General features: G+C 30.4%; 1 protein-coding gene across 3 annotated transcripts in view; it reads left to right on the top strand.

Annotated features, from left to right (window-relative positions):
- The window catches only part of LOC118194758 (motile sperm domain-containing protein 1-like), a 31,452-nt gene that overhangs the window by 2,176 nt on the left and 3,727 nt on the right, over positions 1 to 25,549 (top strand). For 2 of the 3 annotated variants that reach the window (XM_035365960.2, XM_085819124.1), the window contains 4 exons: positions 3,881 to 4,062; positions 7,850 to 7,925; positions 14,576 to 14,817; positions 21,476 to 21,622. In XM_035365960.2, coding sequence (XP_035221851.1) covers positions 3,918 to 4,062; positions 7,850 to 7,925; positions 14,576 to 14,817; positions 21,476 to 21,622 — 610 coding nt within the window. In that variant the 5' untranslated portion in view covers positions 3,881 to 3,917. The remainder of the gene's footprint in view (positions 1 to 3,880; positions 4,063 to 7,849; positions 7,926 to 14,575; positions 14,818 to 21,475; positions 21,623 to 25,549) is intronic. The other variant, XM_085819125.1, reaches the window with a different exon arrangement.

Here is a 25,549-nt window from a genome sequence, read left to right as displayed (position 1 = left end):
ATTTTAATAACGCTGCTAGTTCTTTTTAACTGTTTGATGCTGTTGAATATAATAACAGTGAAATAATCATAATCAGTGAAAATTCAAACTTTCGGTGCTGAAGTACTCATCACAGAAGCTCTACTTATTATATGGCATTAAAAATTGCCATACTAACAAAAACTTACCATTTTTGGAGTGAAAAATCTCTGGAAGCTTCCTCAAATGTTTATTATTATGCATATGCAATGGTGGACACAAGCAGTACTGTGCATAAATAATATTACTGTGTATTCTGAGTAGAAACAGCTGTATCAATATTTTTGGTACCTCAGTGTACAATATTCAGCTTCTGTGAAATATTCTTTTGCTCCTTTCATTCATTTTAACACTTTTTATTTTTTGTATATTCTTTACATATGTTACCGGCAAAGTATGAAACGCCAGCATTGTATATAATGCTGGACGTTTTTTGGCAAAGTATGAAATATGAGAATTATTACATACTTTCCCTAGGCATAATATGCAATACCAAGGCATTCTATAGAATGATAATAATGCTATTTAGGTAAAATATGAAAAAGGTCTTGATAAGGCTATTATATAAAATGACATGCATTCCTCAAAAATACAAATGTTATTCTGAAAAAAATAATGAGAGTGCCGCTAAACAAAATTTGTTCAAAATATATTAAGAAATATGAAAGTTGTGCAAAACAAAATTTATGTCTTTCTTATTAAAGGAAATAAAATTTTCATATAAAAGTTAGAAATTAAAATTAACTTACTTGTTGCAAAATGGTAGGCTTGAATGACATTTTAGTACATTTTTCATGCAAAGACATTTCACATTTTGGCACTTTGTTTCACATATACATCTTATGAATCCTTGACTGCTTTCACTAGATTGATCGAAGGGGAATTTTGTAGTCAGGAATATCTTTAATTCTAATTGAGTTCTTAGGGCATAAAGTGAATTGTGATCTTGCATATATTTATTTTAAAATTCCTTCAGAAATTCCAAGTCGGATGTGCAGTTCAGTATCATTCCGTGGTATTTGGTTTAAAGTTCCTTCAACATTCTGTCAGATCCTCACTGCCCAACAGCAAAATGAATTTCATGAAATACGTGAAATAATTGATGCCTTCTTTAACAGGATAAATGAGTTTACTTTTGTTTTCCACAAACATCATAACATAGTGATTCAGCAACCAGTAGGCTCATGATTCCTTCTTAGTAGTCATTTTGGCTTTTTTACATCATTTATTACAATACCAAAACTACTTACCAGAAGTTATTCTGGTAAGTAGTTTTGGTTATTTGAAAAGAATTGCAGATGTATTTCATATTTTGCCGGTTTGTCATTTGACATTCCATAAAATGTCTAGGCAATGTGTGAAATGTTTAATCGTTTCATACATTGCCGGCCAGTTTTCAGCATTCTATAAAATGCCTGGGCATTCTACAAAATGCTGGATTTCTTACTTTGCCAGTAACATATATATATATTTGATAGATATTTTAATGCCTGCTGCTTAATCAATTGTATTGGCTGAAGATGACGTTGGCAAAACTGAATTCGAATACTCGCACTATTTATTTTTGTACATATCACATCATTTCTTTGTAGACAAGGTAGTCCTAGATCATAATTAGCAATAATAATTTTTACGTAATTTCGAACTATCCTATAAATATACAAAATAAGAATTAAAGAAATGTGAAATTAAAACTAAAAATTATAGAAACCTGAAAATATATACCAAAACTAGAAAAATAAATGAAGTCGTTATGAAAAAAAATCATCAAATATAAAATTTGCAGCAGGAAAAAGCTACCAAGAAGAAAACATGATAATAAAAATTTTATGAAGAAAGTAAATTCAGGAAAATTATTTTTTTTTTTTCATATAGTTTTAATAATGCCTTTCCACTTATACTTTTTAACATTATATCTTCAAATATTGATATTTAAATGCAATTTGTGACCCTTTTTATGTATTCTGTAACAAGGTAAAATGCTTTTTTCTTTAAAGAATACTACTGTATTTTTCTAACTTCTCAGTAAATTGAAAATTGCTCGTATATTACAAATTTGAAAGAATTAAGACAGTTATCCTTGCATCTTCCAGATTGTTTGTGATATGTGAAATATACACTCCCCTCCAAAACTTAAGGAACAAAGCTCACCGTTACAAAAATGTCGGAAACATTTAAACTCACAATTTATATGTATGATAGTAATGAAGTTTAAGAAAATATATGCAAAAACAATAGCTACTACTTTTATTTTATAGAAATTAATGCTTATATATGAGTTGGAGGGAAAATACAAAAATTGTTAGTACTATTGCTTATGAGTTGTTGTGCATGAGTTCTGTTGTCATTAGCAGTTTTTTCATTCAGAAGAGTCTATTAATTTCCAGGAGAAGTCATTTACCCAATTCGTTGAGTTGGTGGGTGATCGAGTGGATGGAAATAGGGTTGTCACTAGGTGATGCTGCTAGACATCTCAGTGTCTCTCATCATGTAGTCCACCGACTATGAAATCAGTTTAAATCTGAGGATCTGTGTCAAGAAAATATATTCCTGTGAGACCAAGAGTTACAATAATTGCAGGAGACCGTTATTTAGGATTTTAGGCCTGAAGGAGAAGCAACATTAGTGTGCCTCAGCTTATGGCAGATGATTTAGTGACAACAGGAACATGAATCTCAGCTACTAAAATGCACAGACACCTGCACAGTACAGGTCTGTATGCAAGATGACCAGTTGTTTGTGTCCCCTTGACCCGAGGACACACAGGTGCCCATTTAATGTTGGGCAAGAGAGCACATCACCTGGACCAGTCAACAGTGGACATCTGTTCTCTTCCAGGCTCATACTGGAGAGTGAGTCAGGTCATCAGCTGATCTGGAAATGCACCAGATAAAACCTATCTCACATCTCACATTGTGGAAAGGCACAGTTAGGTAGGTGGTGGAATAATGTTGTGGTGCGGGGATATCTCTCAGTGATGACACCAACCTGCATATATTCCATAGAGGAACTTTGACCAATGTGAGATATCAAGAAGAGATATTTGATCAATATGTTCTCTCATATGTCACTGCTATTGGTCCTGGATTTCTTCTGATGAAAATCACGGTAGGGAGTACCATGAATATGGTCTGGAGAATATGGTGAATATTCACTTCATACCTTGTCAGTTCAATCCCCAGACCTGAATCCGATAGAGCATCTTTGGGACTACCTTGGGAGATAGGTTGCAGTTTCTTCCAAGGTTGTTAGATGTGCTTGAACAAGGATTACTTCGTGACTTGTCATTCCTTGCCATTTCACTGACCAGCAACTTAACTGACAGCATGGAATGTCACCTGCTGCTAGTGTGTTGCAGCTAGGAGTGGACACATTCCTTACTAGAAAGCATTCTTCTAATGTGACCACATATTTTTCCTCAAAAAACTGTGACGCACCCTTTCTTCAGCACTGGATTTCTCTGCCAAAAGTGCAATTTTTTGTTGTAATTCATGTTTGCGTTAAACTTTAGAAACATTTAATGTCACATTCATTAAAGAACTGTTTAGTGAACATGTCCTCCAATTTCTTATTTTTGTGTTGCTTCATTCTCAAATTAGACTGAAAAAACATGCTGTTCCTTGACCTTTTAGAGAGCAGTGTATGTCTTGAAAGACCAGGCTATGTACAAGAGGTGCTAAGTAAGGTTGGTTTTCCGTTAGCAATCATATTTGTCTATTTATCATAAAGGTGGTGATTTTCTTTCATAGTAGCTGCTACAAAACTGTTAATTATTCAATGGTAGGTTTTAAAATTCTTTTTTATATTTATTTGCTTTGAACTTCAGTTTATGATATGCAATAAATATTTTTTCTTAATTTAGTATAGCCAATGTCCATCACCTGGTACATCAGTTGCAAATGCCTGGCCAGAGTGGGTACGAAAACAAACTGCCAGTGTTCACTACACCACAACAACAGATTACTTTTTATGCAGATGATACTTCAACACACAAGCAAATTTTGACTATATTTAATCCATATGACTTTCCTGTTAAGTTCAGAAGTAAATAATTTATATTTCTATTATTTAAAAATTTTATTTTTTGTTTTATTAATAATTCATATTTTTTTATAATAGCTTTTAAATAATATATAATAGGTATTATTTTTAAAAAATATCCTGGTGTTATGTTGTAAAATAAGTTTTATATATTGCTAATGAAGATGCATCATAGTAAAATAATTTTTTGTATAATTTTTAACATAATTATTTTATCTTAGGAGATCACTTAATACAGTACAAAGCCCAAGATCTGGTTTCATTGGGATTTTTACAATTTCTGGATACTAGATCATCAGTTTAAATCTAGTAAAATGATATGTAGAAATTATAAAATTAAAAATGTGAAATAGTGATTTATGAAATAAGGAAGCATTTATGACTTTAAAGAGATCAAAATTTACAAAAAAGGGGGTGGGGGCAATATTTATTTATTTATTAAACATTTCTTTCAATGTGAGTAGTTTAACTTGTTTTAACTTTCTCTTTACTTCTGTACACAGGCATAATTTCTTGTTCGGTTATAAAGTTCTATTGTTCATTCCTGTAATTGCTGCATCCATTAAATTATCATTTGAAATTTTTTTCATTCTCAAGAACCTTGCTATTCTTCTGTTATCAGACCTGAGATTGGAAATGTATATATGTTTTCATGTGTGTATGTGCCCCCATGGCTGCAATAAGCCATACAAAGAAATACAAAGACCATCAAAAAATAATCTATATTGATTTTGATCGGCTTTACTACTCTACACACACTGCGGCACAAAAGTAAAGGATAATTTGGAAAAAGGAATTTATATATATGTGAGTGTATACACACATACATATGTACATACATACATGCAAGCATGAATACATATATACATGCATGTATATGTTTTTGAATCCTGTCCCGATAGCAGAAGAATACTGGAACCTTTGTGTCACTTTCTTCACTATTGGTGGAAATATTTTCTGAATTTAGCACTGTACTATGGATTTCAGCATCCATTAGTTGATTGATATTGTTCATAGCAATGGAAAACCTCAGTTATATCATCTTCATTTATTACTGCTTCTCTATATTTATTTATAAATTTCATTAATTGGAAAATTTTGCTTTTTGTTTGCAATATCTGAAAACATTCAAATTCACTGCTATCATCATAAAACATAGCTAACGTCCACTATACATTATTGCCATTTATTATCACGAGTTTGGTGAAGAAAGTCATGTTATTTTGCTAAATTTTGTCTGTTGCATGCTGATGAAATTAAGCCTGAATTGTATTAGTTTAATTATTTAGTATACTTACAACTGTTTCTTGCACATGTTTGAGGCTTATCTGAGTTCTGAATAAGTAAATTCTCATACATATTTAAAGATTTATCCAGGGCTGGAGCTAGACAGTTTGCAGCTTGGTGCAGTCTCTTGCAGATCTGAAATTATGCTGCCAAGTGCCTCTCTAAATTCTAAAAATTTTACATCCTTGTACCTTATCTTAGTTCTAAGGTTCTGTCATTTCATAATTTTGTTGCACAGTGCTTCTCTAACTTATAAAAATTTTACCTTTCCTAAGTTCTGGCCCTTGGTATGGCCACACTTGCTCTTGTGCTGGTCCTGGCCTTATCTGAATAACAAATCAGGTATTCTTAATTCAGACACCACTAAATGTAATCATTTGGCCTACGAGTTTTATCTACAAAATCAATTACGGGACATGGAAAGATATTTCTGTTAAATTTCTCCTTGCCAATGCACTTTGGAACCGGATTAGCTGAAGTTTGTAATCACTGCCAAGTGTAATGTCAACATAAAAGGTTTCCAGTCTCATTGGTATTCAGTTATTATTGTTTAAAAAAAGATATTTAGACATCGCTGCAGGAGTCATTTCTCAAGTTGCAATATGTGTTTGTTGATAGTCTAGCTGTGATGAAAGCAAAAAATAATATACAGTCAAAAGTCGTTAATCCGGACTCGTCGGGACTTTGGCGATTCCGGATTATAGATCATCAGTTTAAATCTGGTAAGATGGCATGCAGAAATTACAAAATTAAAAATATGAAACCGTAATTTATGAAATAAAGAACAATTATGATCTAAAGGGTATCAAAATTTACAAAAAGAAAAAGCTTAATATTTATTTGTTTACTTTATTAAACATTTCCTTCAATGTAAGTTGCTTTGTTTCATGTGATAATACTTTCTCTTTAATTCTATTAAACAGACATAATTTCTTATTTAGTTACAAAGTTCCGCTGTTCAAGTACTATAAATTGCTTGTTGAGAATACCGACTAATTTGTCAATAGAAATGTTTTCGTTTTCAATAACCACTGGGTCACTTTCTTGGAGATAAAATACTACACTTAGTAAGGAATTATAAGCCAGATAAAATAAAAACATCTGCCCTGAAGATAAGGATAGTGCTGACAGATCAACTTCCAATCCGGGGTGTGAAATTGATAAACAGACTTCGGATTTCAAAACATACTTTCGCTTTGTAGATAAAAATTACATATTAGTAAATATATATCGGAAATTCTATTTGACATAATCGAAAGTTCAAGCTTACTTTTATGAAATTGCTCTAACAGTCTGCAAAAAATAATAAGCCGGATCCAATTTGAAGATTAAGGAACAAAGCAATCTGCAACATTAACTGAATTAGATAATTTTAGCTTAACGTATAACTCCGTTACACATTAAACGCGCATGCGCACAAACATATTCGCAGCCGTAAAGGTCTTACGCACTCTCGTAAACACCTGTGCGTATGTGAACGCGAGGCATGCGCAGAAAGTTTGTAGCTTTGAGGTCCGGATTATGGGTGTCCGAATTAACGACTTTTGACTGTATAATGATTTGCCAGGTTGATGTCAGAGCTGAAGTGAAACCAAGAATCAGGACTGTCCGCATATTTTATTATGAAAAAATGTCAAATGCACAAGCATAAAGCATTAAAATAAAAAAGTTGCTGTTGATCCAGAAGTGCAGATTTCAGATCAGTCTAGATTTCGGACTTTGTATTGGTATTGCAAAATTAAGTTAGACCTTACTTCTTTTAATGTTACTTTGGTTAGTGCTACTAGGTATAGGAGTATTTTATTTTAATCTCAAGTGTAAAAGATTTTTAAAACGGGTTCTCTAAACGTGCATTATAAAAAAAGAAAAAGAGGAGGGTACTTACGTATTAATGTAACCATTTTAATAGGATACCAAATTTTCAAAATGTGCTAAACTCTTGCAACCTTGTCCGTAGTAATTCTTCAGTTCATTTTTAACGGGCAACATTGTCATTCTCATTTTGGTTGTTGAATTATAAGTTCCAGGGGGTTTTATAAACAAATCCTGACCTTTTTTTTTTCTTTTAAATGCACTTGTGGGATTTCCTTGTAGTGGGAGAAATTTGCATAAAATTTTTGCTGATGTACAATATTTTGCTGTAAAATCGCTACACGGAACAGTTCCTTTGAATGTAATCTGAAAGAAATTGCTATAAAATTTCTACCATTTCAAAAGAAATAAAAAATCTGCTTACAAGTATGTTTAATTGATTTTCAGGATAAATACTTAGTTAAAACAGGGAATATTTATGCATATAACAAGTAATTTTTTTGCAGTTATCAGTAATCAATCTTTTTTTCTTTCGTAAAAAATCTGCAAACTGCTCCAAAGTGATTGCTCTTTTACAAAAGTACCTAAAAGTTCTTACTGGTATTTTTTTATCATGTAATAATTTAGACAGTTAAGTGCCCGATTCAGAATACTATTTATACTTATTCTTTCTTACCCATGTACTTTATAGTATCATCCACTGATTGCAGCAAATACACAGTTTCAGCTTCTCAGGGTACAATAAAATCCAACCACAGTGTGGATGTGTAAGTAAAATCTTTTTTCTTTTTTCTATTTCTTTCAGTAGCTTTTATGTTATAGGATGAATAGAATATCTTATCTCATAATTTCACCAATAAACAAAGGAATCATTTTTGAAAATAAGACTAATTTTGTGTTTCTTTTGTTGTTTTATTTAATTTATGTAATTGATGTTTTTTGTAGATTTTTATCTCAATAATTGTATATATATATATAAAATCTCCATTACTGGACAAATCTGAAAAATTTGTGTATTGATATTATATTACATGCTTAGAATTTCATAATAAGGATTAAATTTAATTTTTAAAAATTAAATTTGCGGAACTAAAATTTAATAATGGCCAAGGTACATTATTTAATTCAGAAACATTTTGTTAGGCTCCAGATTTTATAACGTGGTGCCTAAATTTTTGTAAAAATGTGTAGATTTTCAAAGTTTTGTATTTGCTCAAATAATACTATACATACCCTTTCTAGGTTAGGCTACTCTGCAGATCCATGTCAGGCAATCTTCTGCTTTTTAAACTTTGCACTAAATTTGTTTTCTGATTATATTATGCATGAAGGTAGATGATATGAAGAACAGTATTATTATTATTTATTATAAGGGCATAGCCCCAATCCTTCTAGCCGACACAAGCCGGCCGTATGATAAAAAAATGGGACTGGCCAGAAAAAAACAAATATAACCAAAAACAGATAAAGTCCAAAATCTGAGTCTCAGTGCCGAATTCCAATTCTATCTTTGTTCGTATTTATAATCTTCATTATTGTCTCTGCAAAATCTTTCAAATTTGAATAGTTCCTTTTAAAATTCTTTCTATATATCTCTCTTGCACTCTGGATAAGCATACATTTATCGATGAAGTGCCTGTCATCCCCAGCTTATCACAAGTTAAGCATTTATCATTATTCTGTAGATGAAACCAATTAAAATAAGCCGTGAAATGCACATGATTAGTCAAAACATGATTTATATCAACATCATTTATAATATTCATCTTTTTGTTTAACTTTATATTTTTTATTAACTCTTTTTTCTTTTTAGACAACTCCCAGCGAAAATTCCATTCTATATAAATCTAGTTTTCCATTTCAGCAATGGTCGTTTTTCTTGAATCTTGAATATCAAAATTATCAATCCGATCCCCAAGTGCCGCCATTTTAACAAGGGTGTCCACTTTTTCATTTCCGTCAATTCCACTGTGTGCTTTCATCCAGTGTAATATATGTTTTCTTTCAACCTTTTTAAACAAGTCTTTTATTTCATTAATCAGTCAATTTTTAAAATCTTTTTGGGCAAGTGCCTGAAGCACAGATAGGGCATCAGTATAAATATTTATAAAACATCAAACCGTTAATTTTTTATTAATCCAGTTCAAAGCCTCTGTAAATGCATAAAGTAAAGTTCTGCTTGATAAACTGAATTCATTTGTTTAAGTTTTATTCTTCCTTTGTCTATCTTCACTCCATGAAAATAAATTACCACAGCGCTACCCACTCCCCCATGAATTCCAGAACTATCTGTAAAAACGTCTATTTCGCCACCAGAAGAAAATTCAAAATCATAAAATAATCCAAATCGTGTCATAGGGTGAATAATATCTGCATTCTCTTCTTGAAAGGCCTTACTTGTGAGTACTTTTTGTCCAATTTCAGTCTCTATAATAATTTTATTAGCTAATAGAAACTTTTTGTAGCATAATTTGTATAAAATCGAGAGGGGTGGAACACCCTCAAGGATGCAGGCAACTTCAGTCAAAACGCTTCTGAAGGCTCTTTTAATGGCAAGCATTTAGCCTCTCTGCAGGGTGTCTAATTTTATTGTAATTCCAAGTACCTCCTCCGCCTGGCAGCCCCAAGCTCCGACTCCATATTTAAGGGATGATCACATTTTTAAATCTCTCTCTCAGGGTGGAACCTTTTCTATTGAAAGTAACAGCACTAAAATTATACTTATAACATTTTAAAATGTTATCTGTAATTCTATGTATATGCTTAAAATGTTCCAAAAACTTAATTTGCTATCAATAATAATTCCTAGATATTTCATATTTTCACCAAATTTGATACGATTACCCTTAAATTTCAATTGTGGGGGTCTAGTCTTTCTTCTAGACTGAGGAAAAATAAAAGTCCACAAGTTTTTTCATTATTAAAATATATTTTCTTTCTTTCATTCCATTGTTTCAAATCATTTTCTACTTTTTGAAATACTTTTCTCCATTTTTTCAAGAGAATCTCCCTCCACCATAAACAAAATATCGTCGGCATAACAGGCAATCTCACAATCAAAATATTTACTTTCTGCAATAAGTCATTAACACTGATGCCCAGAACAGAAGAGCCTTGGGGGGGCATCCTTTGTAAATGTCAAAAACCAGATTCAAATTATCAGATGGACCCTTAAAAACCATCTTTTGCCTTTTAAAGTAACTTTTTATAATCTCATAAATATTCTTAGTAATTCCAATATTCTTCAAGTGTCACATCAGGAGAGCCACCTTACATTATCAAAAGCACCCCTGGTGTCAAATGAAACCAGAGCCACATGTGTAGTCTTTCTTTTCTCCCTAATGCCAGATATGACTCTATAAAGAGCCAATTCAGTTGACCTTCCCTTTCTAAAACTAAATTGCCTTTCAGAAATAATATTATTCTTATTTAAAATATATTGCAGTCTATTAACTAAAAGTTTATCATAAATCTTTGCAAATGTTTTCAGTAGGCAAATTGGACGAAATCCTCCTTTATCCTTTGGAAATCAACATTAATTTTCCAATTTTCTATACATCTGGAAATATAGTCAAATTCAAGCATCTACTATATAACACTATGAAAAAGGAAGGACAATCCTCAAACAATATCTTCAACAATGTGGCTCCGACCCCATCCAACCCAGGAGTAGACCTTATCCGTAGACTTTTCATCACAATCAAAATTTTGTTATAAACAAAGTCTTTCTCTTTCTCCTCTTCATCCTGCTCCATAATAATTTCGTCTTCATTTATATTATCATTAAAATTCTTAAGATATAAAGTATCTTCGATAATTTATTTGTAATTGTTCTCAATAGATGTCATCGAGGGCTTCACTATCTCCCTCAATAATCATTTTCTTTTTCATTTTAGCGGTGGCAACTCTAAAGAATCCATCATAATAATTCACATCTCTCATAAACAAATAATTTTTATATTCTTTCCTCATTCGCCTGATAAGTTTTTTATAGTTTGCTAGGTTTTTTTTTTTATATTCGACTTTTTGTGCAATCTTGATATCATCTCTCAATCCTTTTATTTGTGTCCATTTACATGCTGCTCTTACTTGTCTTCTTATTTGATCCAGTTACAAATTCTACCAGGGAGTTCTTTCCTCCCTCTCTTTCTTCTGCACTCTCAGCTTTTTCTACATTTCTGTTATAATATGATTCTCAATATGTGAAACTACTTTATTCAGTTCCTCTTCATTCTTAGATTTCAGTATCTCATTTTCCATTTCTAATAAATCCCTTTTCATATTTCGACTAAATCTCTTAATTCTATTAATATTAGTAGTAATAAATTTCTTATCACTTTCAACCCTAGTTCTGTTTCAATCCATATATATCTGTGGTCGGTAAGAGAAACCTGATCCAAAATATTCCTATTAACTTCCTGAGTATCAAGTCTTGGCAAACCCAAGACTAAATCCATCCAACCTTCTCCCACTGAGGTAAAAAATGTAGGTTTAGAATCTGAGTCATTTACTAAAATTAAACCATTTTGTGCAATAAAGTTGTCGGTTAAAACTCCCCTTGCATCTACAATAGGTGTCCCCCCCAGCTAAAATGTTTTGAATTAAAATCACCTATAACAATAAAATCATTTTCATCATCATATATATTTAAAATCTCTTCCAATCTAAATAAATGTGCATTTAAGTCCCTAGCAGGTAAGAAATAAACTGAGACGATACCAAAAAAAATTTTTTTCCCCCAAAATACAGATATTGCAACAGTATATATATTGCCACATATTGATATGAACAGTATATATGCATTAAATATCATTACAGACTTAATAAATAGGACTGAGAAACCCACAAAATTTTGTAGCAATTTTTTGATGAATTTTTCATCCAAATGGTAAACCATTAGCCATTTAATTGTTAAAAAGTTTCGAGTATGAAATGAAGACGATGATCTTTTTGGCACACTCAAATCAGAACAAACCTAGTGAGTTTATTGAAGGAACAATGTATGGATTAATGACAAATTTATTCCACAGGTACATCTGTCAGGCAAATGTTTTTCATATCTGATAATTTGATTGTGCTTCATTCTCATTTCTCACCAGATTTATCTCTTTGAAACTTTTCCCTATTATCTGATAAAAAATATCAAACTGAAAAGGTGAAGCAAATGAAGCTTTTACCTCTGGAAATTTATATAAATAAAATTTAGAAAGAATCACAGTTGATGCTAATTATTATATCAAAAGATGGTTTAAATTTTTTATCTTTGGGAATAGCATTAAAATCAATGTTTCTATGCAGTAGGGATTTATTTGAAAGTATTGGAGAAAATAAGGTATATTGTAAGGTTCATGCATATTTAAAGAAAAATTTGTGAATTTTTCAGTGCACTTAATACAATAGTATGCAATTTATTTGAATTAAGTAGGAGTAATTTCTACTAATCTATAGTCATCCTTTCTTTTTTTTTTTTTTTCCCTTTTAATTTTGTTAAAAAAACGGGGGGGGGGGAGAAATCTGAAGCTTTCAGATTTTTTACATTATGCCCAAAGGGACTTTTTTTTGTGTGTGTTACCTTTATTTATTAATGCTCTTTGCACTTAAACCATAAAAAATTCAATTCAACAGCAATATTGCAAAATAATTTTAAAATGAGCATTTTTTAGAATTTCCGATACACAGTCTTGCACGCTGGAAATGAAAATGCCCCCCCCCCCCGGTACAGTGTTGCCATTGCTTGCTTTGAAATTGTTGAGTTTGTTAATCAAAAATTCGTTGAAGTGTTACAAAATATGAAATCAATAATAAAACAAATTTCAATTTCCAAATTAGGACTTCCAGATGTCCATATTTGGTGGAAGATTACGTTATTCAAAATTTGATGGCTCTAGATACCGTTCATCACAATACGAGAAACATACATATGTTTATTCAAATTCTTCATTATTTGATTTCTTTAAATATAACACAGGGTGATAACATTTGGTGGCAACAATTTGAAAAGTGAACCAGCATTTAAAGTTTTCAACACAAAATGAAATTAATAGCCCTTCTAAGTTATTGAAATGAAATAAATTCAAAATTTTAATTTAAACTTACTTTTTTTAAATATAAATTTTAAAGAAAAATTATGTGTGTTTGTAAATATTGTTAGTAATAAAACCCTGAAAGTTTAAATTTTTATTGTGGAGTTTACTGATCTTTCTGCAAAAAGGTGTCATTCCTAATAAAGTGGTAGTACTCATTTGGGATAGGCTTCAAGTATTATTTTTTTAATAATATGTATTGAAATATTTGATATTTCCATCTTTAGTAATTTATTCACTTTCAACAAAATTATTTATTACTAGGCAAATTTTAAATTTTGACGTAATACATTAATGAATGTGGATAGTTAAAGGGTAATTGCAGGATGGAGATTTCGTAGTAACTTTTCCTTCCCCTTTGCCTAGACCCTCATCATAAATGTGCTGAGATCCTTTGTTAAGCCATTTACTTTTGAATAATGAGCAGGAGAAAAGTGTTTTTTTAAAAATTATAAATGTCTAATTTTGGGATTTATTGATTTAAGTAAAGGGAAAGTGGAAAGTAGTTAGAAAATTTTTTTTCCATGCCAATAATTTGGCAGGAGCAAAAATGTACTAATTACTTTATTGTTATTTAAAGAAATTAATTAGTATTTTGGATAAAAAATAAGTTGTATATCCAGACTATATGTTGTTAATGTGGCTATTTGGTCAAATATCATAGTATTGCTACAAGAACCTCATAAAATTTTCACATTTAACTGTGATGTAAGAATTGATAGTGTTAAAACTTAACATTAAAGCATGAACTATGTTAAGAACATAGTTTCATTTTACTGCCCAAAAGAACTAAATGATATCGCTGGGAGCTTGTTCAAAAAATTTATCTGGCAATAATTTTTCTGCAAGACGTGTTTTATGTCATAACTTCATATATATCATGCTTGTTAAAATTTAAACTTATTAGAAAAAAGTAAATAACAGCATTAGCTTTCTAAATGAAATAATAATTTTAATCATGCATTTCATTTAGAAACATGGTTGCTGTTAAATTTGCTCAGTAAGAAATAATTTCTTCCGTAATGGTTTTTATAAAAATTATGTAAGTGTTCTTAAAGGGGTAAATTGATCCGTAATTTTTGAAAACCATTTTATACAGCAGTGGAAAATGATATTCCATTCATGCTCATTCATGGCATTTTTCCAAATTTTGATGTTATTTTAAAACCATTATTGCTTTATTTCATTTTAATATTTAATCTTTCTATTCATGTTTAAATTTTTCTGTTTAACAATAGATATATATAGTATGCATTTTACATCTTTATCACTCTTAAATGTACAAAAATATATCAAGATTAGAAAGTACTTTACTAATAGTGTTTTTATTTTAGCATACTTCAACATAAAGCCATTACACCTGCTAACTTTGGTGCATCAGACAAAATTCGTGTCCAGTTATTTGGAGTTGGTCAAGTTCGTGCTGCAGGGAAGAAAGATATTAACATCACACTTTTAGCCAGTGTGCCAAAAGAAAGAACTACTGATCCTTCTTCAGAAGCTGAATGCTTCCAGCAACTGGAAGCAGATGCTGCTATTCATGGTCATTTGAGGCAAAACCCATTTAATCATAGACGTAAGAATTTTTATTAATTTTCAAGCTAATTTGCAGTTATAACTTGCTACACTTAAAAAACAAACCTACTAAAATAGAAATCTGTGTATATAAAAGTGAATGTTTGTTTGTTAGGCTTTTATACAAATATACAATTTAATTCCATTCTTTATGAAACTTGCCACACTTGAACTTCAAAACAAGAGGAAGGTCCACTGTCTACATAAAATTTCTCAAATGGGTCTGTACTCTTTATATACATATATTTTACTCTGATTTAATGAACTTTTAATTAAAAACTTGGTGATTTTAAAAGCTTTACATTGCCACACAGCAAAGCATAAGATATATATATTTTAAATTGAATCAGAAAACTTGACGATAAAAAAAATTGTGTTGCCACTTGAGAAAATGCAATTATATTAATTTATCTCATTTAATAAACAAACTTGGCTATGAGAGTGTAATACAGTACAAAGTCCGAAATCTGGACGTCCATTATCCGGAATGATCTAAAATCCGGACCTCAAAGCCACAAAGGTTTTTTTTGGGGGGGGAGATGTTTGCTTTTCGCATGCACATTTGATTTTTCTTTTCATAATAAAACGTAGAGATTTTCACTTAAAAATCGGACCTCAAAGCTACAAACTTTCTGCACATTAGTAAACACATAATGTGTTTACGTATGTGCATATGCATTTAAGCATGTGTATAATACCTTTACGCATGTGCGTTTAATGTGTAACGGACGGTATAAGCTAAGCTAAAATTATCTAATTATCTATTTCAGTTAATATTGCAGATTGCATTGTTCCTTAATCTTCTAATTGGATCCGACTTATTATTTTTTGCAGACTGTTAGAGCAATTTTATAAAAGTAAGCTTGAACTTTCGATTATGTCAAAAAGAATTTCCGATTCTGGAGCTGCCAAAGGATCTACAAAACGAAAGCATGTTTTGATGTCCATCAAACAAAAAGTGGAATTGCTGCAAAAAATGGATAAAGGCATATCCTTTGTTTCTCTAACCATTCCAAAATCTGTTTATCAATTTCACGCTGCTGCTCTGCAGGGGGGGGGGGAGACGTCGCACCGCGCAATGAACTGGAAGTTGATTTGTCAGCACTATCCTTATCTTCAGTGCAGATGTTTTTATTTTATTTGGCTTATAATTCCTTACTAAATGTAGTATTTCATCTTTATGTACTCTGTCTTTGATATGATTTAAATCAAATTCCTCGTCATTATAAATATCACGATTACACATCAAATAGTTTTCTGGTTGCAATTTCTAATTTCGACTATGCATAATGTATGTTTTACGTATGCACACATTGAAAGAAGTATTTAATAAAGTAAACAAATAAATATTAAGCTTTTTTTTTTTGTAAATTTTAATACCCTTTAGATCATAATTGCTCTTTATTTCATAAATTACGGTTTCATATTTTTAATTTTATAATTTCTGCATGCCATCTTACCAGATTTAAACTGATGATCTATAATCCAGAAAAACCGATAATCCAAAATCGCCGAAGTCCCGATGAGTTCAGATTAAAAACTTTTGACTGTATATTAAAAAATATCCAAACAGTCACAGATTTTATTTAGCACAACACATAATTAAAATTAAAAAATATTAAAACTGTCTTTCATAAAAATTCAATGTGCAAACAACGAAAAGGAAGCAATATTTCAAAAAAGAGACAGTGTATGATGAACTTTGCAAATGTCACGTGAATAGAATATCAGCAAATTTGACTCATTTAGCATTTGTGTATCTTCTACAGTCAGATAGCGCTTTTGTTTTGTCATTAAAAAAATAATACACCAGCAATGGAACAATAAAAAAAAAAAAAAAAATTGCTAAGCCATACAAAATATTCGTCTCAATGCCGGAAAAATCTAAGAGTAATAAAAAAGTCTCTAATGATAGAACATCTACTCCACTATACAGGGATAAAAAAATAAAAAGAAACATAATAAATAAATTAAAAAGTATTCCAGAGCATCAAGAACATGTTCATTTGTTTATATGAAATGACGCAGTAAGAAGCCATCACTTTACTCAACACTAACGAATTAGCATTTGTGTGTATTTTTCTACGTTCAAATACCTGTATTGCAAAAATAAAAATATAAAGTACCTAAAAAAAATGGAGAACACCTACATTTGTTTATATCAAATGAGGCAGTTAAAGAGACATTACATTGCTCAACACCCACCCACGAAACTCCCTCTGGTACCGAAACAAAATAGCAAAAATAAAAAAAATTGCATAGGAATGATGGTACACATACTTAACTTTCGATTATTCCTCCATAACAGACATACAGCTACATCTGGTGACAACAAAAAATGCTAATTAAACATTCTGTCTAAAAAGTCAAATGTAGTACACCCGGCCATAGAGTGAATTAAATGGTGATTCAAATATCACACACCTGGCCATGAGGTAATGTTCACTGCTGATGCACATGTGGCACACCCATACTGAACAGGGTAAGTGCTGAAGCTACCAGTATAATGTTTTTTTTTTTTTTTTTTTTTTTTTTTTTTTCATGTAGATAAAATCAGTCTGAGATGTAAATTGCACTATAGAAGGTTGATTGTAATATGGTACAAAGTTCAAAATTCGTACATCCAATATCCAGACTTCTGAATCACCAGCAACCCCCCCTTTTTTAGAATTTTTTTTTTTTGTATGCTTTATGTTTATGCATCTGATACTTTTTCATAATAAAATATGTCCAGAGTTTCAGCACAAAGTAAAGTACAAGAAAGATTGAATAAACAATCATTTATTAGCATAACTCAGTATGATCTATGATTTGGCTTCATGGCTGCCTTTTTTTACTTGGTGTACATGTCAAACTGAAGCATTTTATGTTGAAACATCGTTGATTTTACATCTGCTGAATAATTTATATCCTTGACAGAAGCAAACCTGGTGAATCATTATTTATTATTTTTTGCTTTCATTACCCCATGCAGCTGTCTAAACATTTTTTTAAAACTCTTTTTGTCCTAATGGGCAGGTACCTCCCAGAGATTAGATTTCATTCCTTATTGGGTAAACAAAACCCAATTTTAAATGTTTTTTTTTTTTTTTTTATGTTTGCAGTGTTATTAAGGAATTAGGGAATAAATGCATGACCAAAGAAACCTGGCCTATTTGCCAAATGTGGTAGCTTCCACTTTGTAAAGACTCCTTTACGCCATATCATACTTAACTTGTATTGTAAGAATAAAATATTTGGTACATTTAATTTAACTATGATGATACTCTAAATAATACTCTATATATCAATAACAAAAACAAAAAAAAAATTTTTTTTGAAAGACATATTTAAGAAAGCAAGCAAATGAATACCAAGCTTTTATTTCATTTATTATTATTATTATTTTAATTTCATTAAGGTCATAAATGCTTCATTATTTCATATTTTCAATTCATAACTTTTACATGTCATTTACTAAATGTAAACTAATGATCTAATACTCAGATCTAATAATCCAGAATCTCTGAAGTTCCACCGATTCTGGATCTTGGGCTTTGTATTGTACATACTTTTTATCTATAAACTGCACCGAATTTTCTAAGCTGATCTTAATAACTCAGAAATAACATGTCAGATGTATGCAAATCTGAGCTATTGTTATTTCAAGAAAGTTACTTTTAAAGGTTATTTGGTACTTACGTATTATCGCAACCAGGTTGGCGCAATTTGTAAGTTTGAGTAAAAAAGTATGAATAGAAAGAAAATGTACATTTATTAATTACAGATAATTTTTAATACAGTTTTTTATATTATTTTGTTTTAAAATATAAAATAGCAATTAAACCCTTCCAGTTTCGAATTTGAATAAGTTGCAGAATTATTTTTTCGGCAGAAATCTTTTGGCTATTGCTTTTAGCACTGATTGAAAACCGTCTTCGCCATTAACAGCTTGAACTTGACGGCATATAAATTCGATAAGATATGAGTCAAGATTATAATGGGCTGTTCCTCTGTTTTTTGTTGCGCCATTTGGCTGAGCCCCACATGCGCTCTGCATGTTGTGTGTGAACGCCCATGTTGGGATCCACAAAGTTATATTTGTGATTAACAGTTCCGTGCAGAAATCCAGTATTTTCGAACTCACTTGTATTGTATCCTTTCCAGCAATCTGAATAAATGATGCTTTCTTCCTTGATATTTTCGCAAATTTTTTCCATGAGGGTGACGACGCTTCTGTTAGGTACAGTAACCAAAAAAGTCTCTTTCTTTTCTCGGCAAATTCTGCCGAAAACCCATATGGTAGTACACGCCCAGTGTTATTTTTTCTTTTTACAAATAAACTTTCGTCTAAACACGTAGGGTTGTTGTAAGTAGGGTCGCCAGATTTGGCGATTTATGCGAATTTTGGCCTGGTTGCGTTAATATGTAAGTACCGGTAATTTTTTTGTTGTAATTGAATTTCATCTACTTTTTAAAATGAAATAGATTGTACCGTGTAGTCAGTGATTCGTCTATAGTTTTTTCAAAAATGTTCACATTTACGATATTAACGAATAGTTTAGTATTGCTAAGTACACTACTTATAAACATTTACTTTCACAATTTATAAATAAATTATAAATATTTTTGGTGATAATTGTATGCATATTTCTTGTTCCTATATAGAATTTTAATTATTTTCCTACAGAAATCAGAATCCCCAAAACTTGTACAGATACTATATGGTTTATGAAATTCTGATTCCCCTTTATATGATTATCTGAGATTTGAAATATTCATCAAAAATAGATTTAGTGTCTGCTTGAGTAATAAAATGAAAATTTTTAATTAAATATGATGTAACTTAAATTTTTCAATCATTTGCATGTTTATTTAGAAGTTTTCATATATTTAAGTATTTTGCTAAGTTTTTTTATATTTATAGTTTCTAAGTTAAATATGGATTGGTTAATAAAAAATATGCACTGTGTATAAAATGTCGTTCACACATTGAATACAAATTAGGCTCTAGGCTGGAATGTATGAATGTGCTGTGTCATTCTAAAAGTTTTGATAAAAAATGAAGTCATGATTACTGTAGCTGCTTTGTTTTGCTTAGAGGTATCCACGAAAAAGGTTGTTTTATATATATATTTATTTATTTATTTAGTTGTTTTATATATATATATTTATTTATTTAGTAGCATTCATTATGTAATACAGTAAAACTTCAGTTCACGAACTTAACTAATTCCCAAAGGCCTTTTGTAAACTGAAATGTTCTTTCCTGAACCACACATGATTGCTTATTTAAATTTTACTACAGTATTTTTAGTGCACAAACAAAAACCGATGGAAATCATTATATGTAAAAAAACAAGCACAATGGTAAACAGATAAAATAGACAGAAACATAATTTAATATTTCTAAAGTTAAACATGGTATTATCATTAAAAATGCTTGTGGTGTAGTTCACTGATGCTTTGCATTCTACCCCATTTGGAACCAATTCCCCAGGTCAGAGAATTAGGATCATTTTTCTCTCTTTATCTTCTTCAGCAGACATTTTTCCCATATTCACCTTCAATTGCTGCTTCTGGAAGTTGTAATTCTTTCTTACTGCATTCATTTTTATCATGATCTAGTAACTCATGCATGTCTTCATTGTTAACGTCTTAAGCTCATGGTCTCATGGTTTTTCCTGGAGACACAATATCATAGACAACAAAATTGTCTTAAGTGCTCAGAGTCTACTGGCAACCCACTCTGGCCACAGTTTTTCTCTAGGCCAAAATCATGATCCAGGAAGTCACTTGCTGCTAGGCTTTGTTAATGACAGTTAAGCAAAGGGAAACTTTAAAATGATTTTCTTCAAAAGGCACTGAGAGTTAATTATATGGCACAAGTTACCTGAAAGCATCGCTGTAAAACAAAGGTTGTCAACTTGAATGTTTGTAACTTGAGAATGTTCATTATCCAAGTTATTTATTCCTCAATTTATTAGTGAACCAAACTGTTTGTGAATTGAAGCATTTGTGATCTGAGGTTCCACTAAACAAGATTTAATGATTCAAACACTGCATTTCTCTTTTATGTTTGATTATCGCTCTGCTATTGCTGCTTTGTTTTTTTGTTATGAATTCCACTGTTGCTAACCAACTATTAAAGCAGTTGTTTTTGAAAAAGTAAGCATGCGAGCAAATGAAGAACTGTGTTATAGAAAAAGAGGTTGTATGTGTTTCATGTTTATGTTCTTTTTATTAATGCAGTTTTGATACAGATTTTTTGAAATCCATAAAATCCATTTGTTTTCTTGCTACTGTTAAATATAACATTGTAATGCATAAGAAACCCTAAAATCCCTTTTCCATTCTTTGATCTCAATTGTCATATACTTATTACTTTTAAACTAAGTTGTCAAGTTTAGCAGAAGGCACTAAGTATATTTTATATCAATTTCTTCCAGAAATATTACAATAAAATTTTAATTGGTTTCAATATATAATTAATTTCATATTTTTGATCCACTGACTAAATGGGATGATTGATATTTAATTGTATTTGATTATTATAATCTCTTAAAATGTAGTTAAATTACAGTGTTGGGAATAATTTGTATAGAAGGTAATTAAAAAATTCTTGATTATTTTTTTTAATACGAATGTTTTAAAAATGTAGAAATGAATTCGAATTCTAGGAAATACAACCAAGATACAGATTCTGTTGGTGGTAATAATCATACTCCTAGTAATTCTGTGGCTGCCGGATAATATTGAACAATATCCATGGTGTCTACTTCCAAAGCTGTCACCTGAGAGCAAGTATACAGTTGCTGTGGTTTTGGGTAAAATATATATATATATATATATTTATATCTGTGGCTACATGATGAAAATTTCTTTATGTAAAACGAAGCTAAATGTCTAAATATGCTATAAGAAATTTTTTATGCAGAATATTTGAAACTCAGATTTTTTATTAAGATTAAGGCAAGAAGACAAGTAAAACATTCGCCTTAGGTGAAGAACTAGGAAGGGAACAAATGTTATTTTAAGAAAAAATAAGAATTTGGTTTAAAAAAATTATAACGGACCAAAGCGTTTTAAGTGTGTAAACAGCTGCTACAGTTATTTAATATGTAGTTTTCTATTGTACATGAATTCGAAGGAAGAGAGTAATTTAGCATTGTAGAAAGCCCCTTGATTAGTGCAAAGAAACAGTGTTAATTGGTGTGAAATGTAGTTTTAGAAGTGCTTTCAAAAATTGAACATATTGCCTTCTTCAGCTGCAACTAAATGAAAAGGAGGAGAGTAATTTAGCATTGTAGAAAGCCCCTTGATTAGTGCAAAGAAACAGTATTAATTGGTGTGAAATTTAGTTTTAGAAGTGCTTTCAAAAATTGAACATATTGCCTTCTTCAGCTGCAACTAAATGAAAAGATAAGTATCAAAAACAGAATAAGATCAAGGAATTTTCAAGAATTCATAGTTGTTGCATATCTATAATAAGGGGAGAAAGTAAGATAAGGGAAAGAAACAAAGCAAGTAATAGCATCTAGGAATGAAAAATGGAATCATATTCAAAATTCACCGCTTTATGGATTGGAGAAAAATAAGATTATAATTTAAATCTTTTTACTAATGCAGAGATGCTTTTATGGATATTGCAGTTTCTAATGAAATCTAATTTGCCAATAATGGATATTTTTGGTTGATTTTTGCAGAAGCAAAGCTGAATTTATAGTTAGTAGACTAAAACTGTTGTGCAATATATGATTTATTTGTTTCCCTTTTTCAAACATAAGATCCATGTTCTTTGTGAATTTTACAGCACGTTTGGTTTGGAACACTGACAAGAAGCACTAAAGTACAAACCAATTTATTTACAGCACTGACAAGAAGTGCTATCAATAACTTGGCACAAGTCTGCCTCCTGCCCCTGAAAAACTTTCAGTTCATGCTAAGTCATATCAACATGAAAGTGTATAAAATTACAATTTACTTAAATATTTATTGTCTGCAATATTTTATATTTTTGCATAAGGTAATAAAATCCTAATGCAAATAAAAATCTAGTTCTAAGTTTATAATAGCAGTTAGATTATTAAATCCATTTATCCTAAATCCATGTAAAGCTTATTCAAATTTACATACAGAATTATTAAAATGTATCTCTAATTCTAGGTATTAAACCATAATTTCTGATCTAAGAAATCAATCATATGAAGTACGCTGTGAAGTTATGATAATTTTGGTTGTCACAGTTTCATAAAAATAGATGAAATTTAAATTTCTTGGAATTTTTACAAGATGATCTATTAAAAAAAATTGCAGTTTCATTTATTATACCGTCCAAGACTGTTAAAATATTCTGAACATGCAAATTTGGTGCTGAAAAAATTGTCAAATTTATGCAATTTGAAAATACTTTAATTAAATAAAAATTAAAAAAAAAAATGTAGGTGTTCCTTTAGGAATCATATAAGGCTGTGTTATATTGGAGAAGGGCTTTCAATTTTAGCTTGCAAATAAAAGTTTGAAATCTGTGTTCCTGAGATAAAAGGCATCTTTTACGATTTCGTATGCCATTTTTAAAAGTATTTGTGTACAATCCTTAAACTTTTAATAAATGATATTTAATTTTGATGGTGTAAATGATATCTAGTTTTGATAGTGTAAGAATGGAGGAGTTGACATTTTATTTAATTAATTAATTTTGATATGTAAAACATTTTTGTTTGAAAATTTTCTTTTTCTTTCGAAGTCATATGAAAATTTAAGTTTTGCATATTTTATATGGAAAAATTGTGTAAACAAAATTTCTGAAGTCTGAAAATCTGCTTAATTACTTAAATTGGAACTTGAGTTTATGTTCAGTCATTTGAGGTATACGTACGTAATTCGAGGTATACTACGTAATATTTTTGAATATATTTACTGTATATAAATTAACTGAGATGTGTTATCCTAAGGTTTCTACACATCTAAAAAATTCTGAAAGAATTCAGGAAAATGAAAAATAAGTGGGGAAAATATAAATTTATTTCAAAACGTTTGCACTAATAGGAATTTTTCGCAAAAAGTCAGGGACGTTTTATATGTGTATATGTAAGGAAAATTATGATGTAATATAAGATTCACATGAGTGCGAGTAATTTTTATTATATGATAGGGAGTTTGATGCAGTTTGGGGAGATTTATTATAAGCACGTTATTCTTTTTAAATAGATAGGGAAAATAACCAAATTAAAAATGAGACTGATTATTTCCAGAAAAGAATAGCTAAAATGAAATAATTTTCCTGAAAACACAACAAATTAAAATTAGATCTTATCATACCTATTCATTATCTTACAGACACATGCACTTACATGTGTATGTATAAAGAAAGAGATCAGTCCTCTCAAATAACAAAATTTCATTCATAACCAGTAAACAAAACTGCCTTCTTTTAAAAGAAAAGAGATAAAAGAATTACTGTAATTATTATTATTATTATTATTTTGGCACAAAGTATTTTACTCATTTTGTATCTGATTTAATTTTATCAATCGATATCACTTTTGTCAAGTTGTTAGTGAGCTATTATTCGCTTTTCTATTTAGAAATGTTATTATTATTTTAGTCCCTGTCTTTAAAGCCCATCAGCGGCCAAGCGGTAAAGTCGCTGAACACTGGTAGTTTGGTCCGAGGTTCGAATCCCGCGAACAGGCTGACTGCATGGGTGTTTTCGTGTTTTTCCCCATGTGTAACGTGTATAAAGAGCCAGTTTCCCCTAGAAAGTCCTCCACGAAGGCATCCCTCCCTTAGGCAGATAGCCCTCGTGTGCTTTGCCGTAATTAAATAAACGAAACCCTTTCTTTAAAAGTATAATTGCCATTCACTACACTTTATGATTATATTTTATGTTATAATAAATAACTATATTATTTATCAAACTCTTTTTTCAATCTATTGTAATTCTCAGCATTTCATTCTAAAATACCTTAGGAATAACATTTATTTTGAATGATCTATTGTAATAAATTTGAAATTAATTCTTTTCAGAAACCTTATCTACTTTTTTGAATGGTTTAGATCAGGGGTGGGTAGACCTTTCCAGGGTACGAGCTACTAATTTTTTCTAGGTGTTGCGGTGTACTCAGTGGCATAGGTGAGGTGAGCTAAAAGAAAGGTGTACAATATTTATTGTAACTAATTAATAAATACGGAATACATACTTACCTACCTAACCCTACCTAAATAAAAATTAATCTTTTAAAAACATGTTTAAAGCAAAATGCAAGATACAAACATAATAATAATAGCCACAAATGTAATAATTTCAAGTGATACATTTCTTATCAAACAATTCAAAATGCATTAAAAAATAAATAATTTTCATCTAAAGTTAGTTCTTGTAGTGATAGTAGAAGACAGTTCGTATACTCTCCACCAACCTTGAGTCCTTGGTATATAATTACTAACTGCTAAACTTGCACTGGATTCTAAGCAGTCGTCTGTGAGATGGGAATGACATTGTCTTAATTATATTCACCATTGAAATGCAGATTTACACAGGTAGGTAGAGCCAAAGAATGATGTTAAATGAAATGCGACTTTTTTTTTTTTTTTTTTTTTAATTAGTATATTTTACTTCGTCCATTAAATTCCAAAAGTTATTCTTAGTTTCTGAACTACATGTTTTTAAAATTTTGTCATTTTGAAGGAGAAAAACTTAGTTTTTCCCAGGAGATAAAGTGAATATATAATTTGTATTTTCAGTTATCGTG

Source organism: Stegodyphus dumicola, chromosome 6 (assembly GCF_044657685.1).
Source record: "Stegodyphus dumicola isolate Sdum_Otavi_A_Nest chromosome 6, ASM4465768v1".
Classification (NCBI taxonomy): Eukaryota; Metazoa; Arthropoda; class Arachnida; order Araneae; family Eresidae; genus Stegodyphus; species Stegodyphus dumicola.
This window is presented reverse-complemented; position numbering and strand designations above follow the sequence as displayed.